Below are 8,864 nucleotides of genomic sequence, written 5' to 3'. Positions count from 1 at the left end.
GCTCTTCCTCTTCCACTCAGCAGTACTTTGTCGCCCCCTCCTGGCCACGGGAGAGACCTCGTATGCAGCAGGGTAGGGGACCAGCTTCCCCTGCTTCCTTCTCACCACACACAGACACAGACACAGACAGTGCGGTAGTTCGGTGTCTGTAGTTCAGAAATTAATACATGAAAAACAAAACGTTGAAAACCTGGAACAACTAAATAAGATGTTGTTTCTAAGAAAGGTTTGGGTTCGAGTTTGACTGAAATGATCCAACACTATATTTATATTAATGTTTATATTTATATTTATGTTGATGTTGATGTTGATGTTGATGCTGATGCTGATGTTGATGCTGATGTTGATGCTGATGCTGATGCTGATGCTGCTGCTGATGATGCTGATGCTGATGCTGATGCTGCTGCTGATGATGCTGATGCTGATGCTGATGCTGCTGCTGATGATGCTGATGCTGATGCTGATGCTGATGATAATGTTGATGCTGATGCTGATGCTGATGCTGATGTTGATGCTGATGTTTATGCTGATGCTGATGCTGATGCTGATGTTGTTGTTGATGCTGATGTTGATGTTGATGCTGATGCTGCTGATGCTGATGTTGATGTTGATGTTGATGTTGATGCTGATGTTGATGCTGATGCTGATGCTGATGTTGTTGTTGATGCTGATGTTGATGTTGATGCTGATGCTCATGATGCTGATGCTGATGTTGATGTTGATGCTGTTGTTGATGTTGATGCTGATGCTGATGCTGCTGATGCTGATGTTGATGTTGATGCTGATGTTGATGCTGATGCTGATGCTGATGCTGTGTTCACCACAGACATCCCTGTGTTTCTACACAGTAAATGTAAATATGCCGTTGGTTTTTGGTTGTGTTGACTTCAATGTAGCTTAATCAGGTCCACCAGGAGGCGCTGTGCGGTTCTGCAGTAAGTTCCCGTGCTGTGTTGAAGGTGACTGTTCTCCCAGGAACAGAACAGTCTGAAGAACATCCAAGACAAACATCAGTCTTTTATTTTGACATTAAACCGCGGCTAAACAATAAAAATTCCATAGAAAAGAGACAAATACTTCATTAGTACTGTGGACATGAAGATGGTTAGAAGTACTGCAGTACAAGGACTAGAAAAACCTGCTCTGAGTACAAATATATAAACATTTACAGCGTGAGTCAGTCGCTGCAGCTGATTGTACTGCAGTACACTGTAGTAACAGTCACATATTTGAACTGCAAAACTGGTTCAAAGGAAGAAAGGATCGGTTCCTTAGAACTGATAACAGTCCCTCTCCATTCACTGAACTATTGGTCCCGTATCAACCTCCATGATGTTAGAACTGTTCTGCCAACATACACTCCTAGTGATGTCAATGAGCTACAGTGACTAACTGTGACGTAGAGTTGGGGACAAACTTCGTTAGCTTTAGCTAGGAAACATTACCGTCTATTCAAGCTAACGTCCCGTGTGTGTGTGTGGGGGGGGGCTGGGGGGGCTTGGGGGGCTGGACTTTAATCTCTGTGGTGTCGCACCATGTGGGGGTTAGGGGGGGGTCCCAGAGGAACCTGCTCTGTGGTGCTAAAGTCCTGGTTCCAGTGGGCTACATGAGTGACTCCAGGCTCTCTGTGACGTTGGTCTGACCCAGTGGTACCGACCCGTTGGTCTCTGGACTCTGCAGGGCCTTCTGGTCCTCCTGGCTGCTGACCAGACTCAGCACAGCCTGGTACAGGTAGACGTACTGCTCCTGAAAGAGGGGGGTGTGGGGNTCATTAAAAACCCCCGGCCTCATCAGGTTGGTCATCCGTGCCACCTGGTACACGTCCACCGCTCCATCCTCCTCCAGCTGACTGGACAAGGTGGTGAGAGCACAGAACAGCCCAGAGGGGGCGCCACCCAAACTACACACACATAAAACAAACAATAAAATGAATTAAAAACAAAGGCTGAACTGTACTGTACTGTACTGTACTGTGCTGTACTCACGGGTCGTGGACCACGGTGGGCGTGGTCGTGTGTCGGCTGTGTTCTCTGACCGTGTTGACCAAGTCAAAACTGTTCCTAATAGGGCTGTCTGGGTTTGGCCAGCAGGGGACGCTGTACTGCCTCACCTCCAGTGAGTTACTGTTCTGAATGAAGGCAGCAGAGAGACGCGGCGTGAGGACCATGATGACATCATCACCGTACAGTACGACTGTGTGTGTCACCGTTACCACTGGAGACTCCAGCAGGAAGTCCTGCACCAACAGTGTGTCATCATTGGACAGCGTCACAGGCTCCGCCCCCAAGAATCTCACTGTCAAACCCTCAAAGCTCATTGGTCGGTTTTCACTGGGCCAGAACTCCCAGAACCCTTCACTCTGAGAACAGGAAACACGTCAGAACATCTGGGTCCAATCATGGTCGCCGTGTGTGTGTGTGTGTGTGTGTGTGTGTGTGTGTGGTACTACCTGACTGTGTGTGTCCTGGAGGTAGACCACGGTGCAGCTCCTCTGTTCCCAGACCAGGGACCAGAGGTCGGCCACGGTGTCAGTCAGTGGAGTCTGACTGACGATGAACTGCTGACTGTGGTGAAATCCCTGTGGAAACGTCAACCACGTCAACAACATCAGCCACGTCAACAACATCAACCACGTCAACAACATCAACAACATCAACCACATCAACAACATCAACCACATAAACCACATCAACCACATCAACCACATCAACAACATCAACCACATAAACCACATCAACCACATCAACCACATCAACCACGTCACCCACGTCAACCACATCAACCACGTCAACCACGTCAACCACATCAACCACGTCAACCACGTCAACCACATCAACCACGTCAACCACGTCAACCACATCAACAACATCAACCACGTCAACAACATCAACAACATCAACCACATCAACAACATCAACCACATAAACCACATCAACCACATCAACCACATCAACCACATCAACAACATCAACCACATAAACCACATCAACCACATCAACCACATCAACCACATCAACAACATCAACCACATCAACAACATCAACCACGTCAACAACATCAACCACGTCAACAACATCAACAACATCAACCACATCAACAACATCAACCACATCAACAACATCAACCACGTCAACCACGTCAACCACATCAACCACATCAACCACATCAACAACATCAACCACATCAACCACATCAACCACATCAACAACATCAACCACGTCAACAACATCAACCACGTCAACAACATCAACCACGTCAACCACGTCAACCACGTCACACCGTCAGTACAGTGCTTCCTCTCCGTATTGTGATTCACTTTTCTCTGCCTCAGTTCATCACAGATTTTTTTTGTAAAAATGTTTAATTTTTAAAAATGTTCTCGACTCTACTTCACAGTTTTTCCCATTTCTCGGTGGGTCTTTGAACGCAACGACCACAACAGGAGAGGGACCAGTGTACACCCAAGTACTGACACGTATCGTCCCGTCGCCCCTGTATCATGATACGCATGGTATCACCAGTTCCTAGTCCTAGTCCTGGTCCTAGTCCTAGTCCTAGTCCTAGGACTAGTCCTGGTCCTAGTCCTAGTCCTAGTCCTAGTCCTTGACTACAGTCTAATCTTAGCTGAGAATCGGTTCCACTTCTGTTACCGTGACGTAGGAGGCGTTGACGTATCCACTGGGGTTGGACGTTGAAGCCGTCAGGCTGACCCTTGACCTCTCCACTGTACACAGAACAGACAACCGTGTCTACACCGACAACCAACAACAGTCAGACGGCTGACGACTGTACGTTACCCACCAGGCATCAGGGCTCTGGCTCTGTTCCTGTCGGCGTTGCCGTGGGCGAGGGCGCTGCTGTAGTCCGAGTGTCAGCCCTGACGCTGACTGACCAGCTGAAAAATAGTTCCTGGTACTCTGTCAGACACCGTACAGAACATTTGAAGAAGGAGAAAACTGTTGACGGTACCTTGAACTGTTTGTCCATGCGGGTCCTGGCCGACACCCCCGGGATCAGGAGGTCAGACACGTAAGAGTGGAGAAGGTCAGAGGTCACCGTGGTGTCGCGGCTCAGGATGGCCTCCACCAGGACATCGTGTATGAAGACGTACTGCTCCTACAGGCCGGGAGCAGAGACACAGTCAGCTCTGAGACACAGCCACCAGGGGGTGTGGTTGAGTCGTTGGACGTACTTCCGTCTGGACCAGAAAGTTCCTCTGAGTTCTGACGTGTTTCAGAAACCCCAGAACGTCCACGGTCCCCTGGTCCTGGATCTGCTGCAGCATGCTGTCGATGACCATGTAGGTTCCTGTTCTTCCTACACCGGCACTTCAACGAGGAGAACCAAGAGTTCTATGACAACAGTCCAGTACCAGCGGTACCAGAGGTGACCAGAGAAATCTCCAATTGTCCGTACCTGCAGTGAACAAGAACCGGTCCCATCTGTGGGCTGCGGGCCTGGGACGAAGCTCTGATGAAGGACAGAACCGGCAGGGTGTACTCAGGTACTCCCATGTCCGGCCACTGGGTGTAGTGATACTGCAGGACCGTGTGTTCTGTCTTCTTGAGAGCCCCCTGGTGGAGCAGAGGACCAGGACTGGATCAGAACCACAACAGTTCCATAACTGTACGTTTGGGGACAACGTGTCCTCACTGGGTTAGACTTAGACTCACCCCTGACCCTCCCCCGCCTCCCCCATCTCTCTCCTTGTGTGTGTGTGTACCTTTGTTCTGTCTCTGATGGTGAACTTTCTCAGTGTATAATAAGCCAGGGACCGGCTGGTCCTCAGTGTCACCTGGTATGGACCATATTCCTCCATGTTCTCCTCTGGCCAGTACTGGTCACATTTGGTCTGGAGAACATCAGAGAGGACAGGGAGGAGAGGTCAGCAGGTCAGCAGGTCAATAGGTCCAGGTCAGCAGGTCCAGGTCAGTAGGTCCAGGTCAGTAGGTCCAGGTCAGTAGGTCAACTTCTCTTCTGCTCTTTTCTGTTGTTGTTAGTGTTGTTGTGATAGAGTGACCTCTCATGACCTCTCATGACCTCTCATGACCTCTCACCCGTCCTTTCTCTTTGAGGTTAGTGATCATGACGACAACGCCGACGTTCTGCTGCCAGATCATCCTCCAGAAGTCTTCTCTACTGGCTCTGAGTGGACCCTGAGCTGCGATATAAGCTCTAGTCCGCTGGTAACCCTGTAGATCGAGAACATCGTTACAGTCCTGTTGTAACACTGTCCTGTTGTAACAGTGTCCTGTTGTAACATTGTCCTGTTGTAACACAGTCCTGTTGTAACAGTCCTGTTGTAACACCGTCCTGTTGTAACAGTTGTAACAGTCCAGCTGTAACAGTCCTGTTGTAACAGTGTCCTGTTGTAACAGTCCTGTTGTAACAGTCCTGTTGTAACACAGTCCTGTTGTAACACCGTCTTGTTGTAACAGAGTCCTGTTGTAACAGTCCCGTTGTAACCCTGTCCTGTTGTAACAGTGTCCTGTTGTAACAGTCCTGTTGTAACCCTGTCCTGTTGTAACACAGTCCTGTTGTAACACAGTCCTGTTGTAACACCGTCCTGTTGTAACAGTCCTGTTGTAACAGTGTCCTGTTGTAACACAGTCCTGTTGTAACAGTGTCCTGTTGTAACAGTGTCCTGTTGTAACAGTGTCCTGTTGTAACAGTGTCCTGTTGTAACACAGTCCTGTTGTAACAGTCCCGTTGTAACCCTGTCCTGTTGTAACAGTGTCCTGTTGTAACAGTGTCCTGTTGTAACAGTGTCCTGTTGTAACACAGTCCTGTTGTAACAGTCCTGTTGTAACCCTGTCCTGTTGTTACACAGTCCTGTTGTAACACAGTCCTGTTGTAACAGTGTCCTGTTGTAACAGTCCCGTTGTAACACAGTCCTGTTGTAACAGTGTCCTGTTGTAACACAGTCCTGTTGTAACACCGTCCTGTTGTAACAGTCCTGTTGTAACCCTGTCCTGTTGTAACACAGTCCTGTTGTAACACAGTCCTGTTGAAACAGTCCTGTTGTAACACCGTCCTGTTGTAACAGTCCTGTTGTAACCCTGTCCTGTTGTTACACAGTCCTGTTGTAACACAGTCCTGTTGTAACAGTGTCCTGTTGTAACACAGTCCTGTTGTAACACAGTCCTGTTGAAACAGTCCTGTTGTAACACCGTCCTGTTGTCACAGTCCTGTTGTAACCCTGTCCTGTTGTTACACAGTCCTGTTGTAACACAGTCCTGTTGAAACAGTCCTGTTGTAACACCGTCCTGTTGTCACAGTCCTGTTGTAACCCTGTCCTGTTGTAACACAGTCCTGTTGTAACAGTCCTGTTGTAACCCTGTCCTGTTGTAACACAGTCCTGTTGTAACACAGTCCTGTTGTAACAGTCCTGTTGTAACAGTCCTGTTCTAACAGTCTCTGTTGTAACAGTCCTGTTGTAACAGTCCTGTTGTAACACAGTCCTGTTGTAACAGTCCCATTGTAACAGTGTCCTGTTGTAACAGTCCAGCTGTACTCACGTCAACAAAGTTAGCGTTGATGTAGTCTCCACCTTCTCGGTCTGAACTGTTGGAAAGTTTAACTCTGCTGTGATCGTCTGAAACAGAACACAGGTCAGTGTCACTGGGGCCACGTGCACACGTACACGTGCACAGGTACACGTGCACCTGTGCACGTGCACATGTACACGTGCACAGGTACACGTGCACAGGTGCACACAGCTGTGACCGTGGGTGACCTACAGGCCAGGATGTTGATGTATCTGTTCTTGCTCTTGTTGTCAGGATGGTTGGACGTGTCAGTGGTGATGTTCATGTCCACAGTACAGACCTGAACCTCCTGTGGAGAAACACCAGGGGGCGCCATTTAGTCCATAGACTAACCAGTTCATAATAAACATGACTCCACTGAGGTCAACGTCCTGTAACATCACGCTTGTCTTTTAATGCAGAACACTCGGTCTCCAGGTGGTGGCGCAGTTTTGAAGAGCGCGGGCTCGGTGCGAGGGAACAACCTGTGGAGAATTCTTCTTCACTGAGGACAACGGTGTTGGGGGAGGACATTTGGACGGGGGACAAAGTGACAGAGAAGGAGTCAGTGTGGGCTGTGACCTGTGGTGTGGGCTGTGACCTGTGGCCTGTGGTGTGGGCTGTGACGTGAGGTGTGGGGCGTGACCTGTGGCGTGGGCTGTGACCTGCGGTGTGGGCTGTGACCTGTGGTGTGGGCTGTGACCTATGGTGTGGGCTGTGACCTGTGGTGTGGGCTGTGACCTATGGTGTGGGCTGTGACCTGCGGTGTGGGCTGTGACCTGGGGTGTGGGCTGTGACCTGAGGTGTAGGCTGTGACCTGTGGTGTGGGCTGTGACGTGAGGTGTGGGGCGTGACCTGTGGCGTGGGCTGTGACCTGGGGTGTGGGCTGTGACCTGCTCAGAGTCAAGACACACACACACACGTTTGTCTGTTACTTTAACACAGGGGGCGCTGGTGTCGTCTTCATAGACCTAGGAACAAATCTGAGGCAGGTAAGAAGAACTGGACTGTTCTTCTATAGTCCTGACCTCTGACCCTGACCTCTGACCCTTCAGGCCTTTTCATGTCAACATGAATCAGTACCGACTGTACCTGGAACTCTTTGGAGAAGGCGTTCCTGTCGTGCAGCTCTCTGACGTGCTTCACAAACTGCTTCATGGTCATCGGTTCCGGAGCGTCTACGACACAGGAACAGGAAGGAACCACGACACATTAACACCATATAAGGTCACAGCCCGGTCAGTGAGTGTGTGTGTGTGTGTATGTGTGTCACCTGTCCCCAGCAGCACAGGTGTGGATGGAACAGACAAGACCTTTGGTGACGACGTGTTCTCCTCTGGGTCCAAATGAACCTGGAAACAGTTCCTGAGACAGAACTCATCAGATCAGAGCTGGAAACAAGAACAAGTGTGTGTCTGTGTGTGTCTGTGTGTGTGTGTGTGTGTGTGTGTGTACCTCCAGTACACCAGTATGCCCACCAGGGACAGCAGACAGACGACAGTCAAAGTGGAGACAACAGCCAGAGGAACGTCCGTCCTCTCTCCCCCCTGCACCCCCCCTGCCACCAGCCCCACCCTGGTATCATGGCTGCTGTTGCTGCCCTCTGGAGGAGAAAGGAAGTAAAGGTCAGTGTTTCTGTTGGAGCGCCGGTCCCTGAATATAAACAAAGTTTACATGTATTTCTATCTGAACACTGGTGTTAGTACTGGTACTAGCACTGGTACTAGCACTAGTACTGATGACCCCCCCTCCTCTGTCATCAGGTACATCTAGGGGTCTGTGCCCCCTCATTTGAGAACCACTGGTTAAATAAGACTGTGTTTTGGTGTTGACTTACCACTGAACACGGCCTGCGTCGTATGCATCATCCCCCTGAGGGGGGGGGGAGGGGTGAGGCTGCTGCTGGTTGGAGGGGAGCTGACCCTGACGGGGTCCTCTGTCCCGGGGTCAGGGGGGGGCACAGAGATGTGCTCCATGTCTCTACCTGTGTTACAAATATACAGCTGTCAAAACACCCCATGATAGACAGTAGGATGGAGCGCCATCATGTGGCCAACAAGAGTATAAAAATACACAGATGTGTCCGTGAACCTCAGGTTTGGACCCTCTCACTCTTTGATCAAACATTGTCTACCACTGTAAAAGCAGTCCAGCAGGTGGCAGCATTGCAACTCACAAGACACAGATCTGCTGCTAAAGGTCTGACCTGCTGCGACCCCAGCAGAGGAGGGTGTGGCTGGAGGGGGGGTCGTTCCCAGAGGGGGGGTCGTTCCCAGAGGGGAGGTGGCGCCCGGGGGGTGGGTGGTGACGTGTGGGGGGGGCGCGTCCTGAGGCGAC

General features: G+C 50.2%; 1 protein-coding gene across 1 annotated transcript in view; it reads right to left on the bottom strand.

The window, feature by feature from the left end:
* Positions 1 to 749: 749 nt before the first annotated feature.
* Positions 750 to 8,864, bottom strand: part of ptprz1b (protein tyrosine phosphatase receptor type Z1b) — a 17,500-nt gene continuing 9,385 nt past the window's right edge. Inside the window, 18 exon segments of the mRNA XM_017034054.2 lie at positions 750 to 1,900; positions 1,986 to 2,128; positions 2,213 to 2,359; positions 2,450 to 2,578; positions 3,651 to 3,724; positions 3,802 to 3,895; positions 3,970 to 4,116; positions 4,193 to 4,328; positions 4,417 to 4,574; positions 4,724 to 4,852; positions 5,058 to 5,192; positions 6,519 to 6,595; positions 6,741 to 6,837; positions 7,620 to 7,705; positions 7,801 to 7,892; positions 7,983 to 8,130; positions 8,365 to 8,511; positions 8,734 to 8,854. Of these exon segments, the coding sequence (XP_016889543.1) occupies positions 1,603 to 1,900; positions 1,986 to 2,128; positions 2,213 to 2,359; positions 2,450 to 2,578; positions 3,651 to 3,724; positions 3,802 to 3,895; positions 3,970 to 4,116; positions 4,193 to 4,328; positions 4,417 to 4,574; positions 4,724 to 4,852; positions 5,058 to 5,192; positions 6,519 to 6,595; positions 6,741 to 6,837; positions 7,620 to 7,705; positions 7,801 to 7,892; positions 7,983 to 8,130; positions 8,365 to 8,511; positions 8,734 to 8,854 (2,358 nt within the window). The 3' untranslated portion in view covers positions 750 to 1,602.

This window comes from Cynoglossus semilaevis, chromosome 8 (genome assembly GCF_000523025.1).
Source record: "Cynoglossus semilaevis isolate Cse_v1.0 chromosome 8, Cse_v1.0, whole genome shotgun sequence".
In the NCBI taxonomy this organism is placed as follows: domain Eukaryota; kingdom Metazoa; phylum Chordata; class Actinopteri; order Pleuronectiformes; family Cynoglossidae; genus Cynoglossus; species Cynoglossus semilaevis.
The sequence above is the reverse complement of the archived record's forward strand: the minus strand, read 5'-3'. Positions and strand labels throughout refer to the sequence as shown.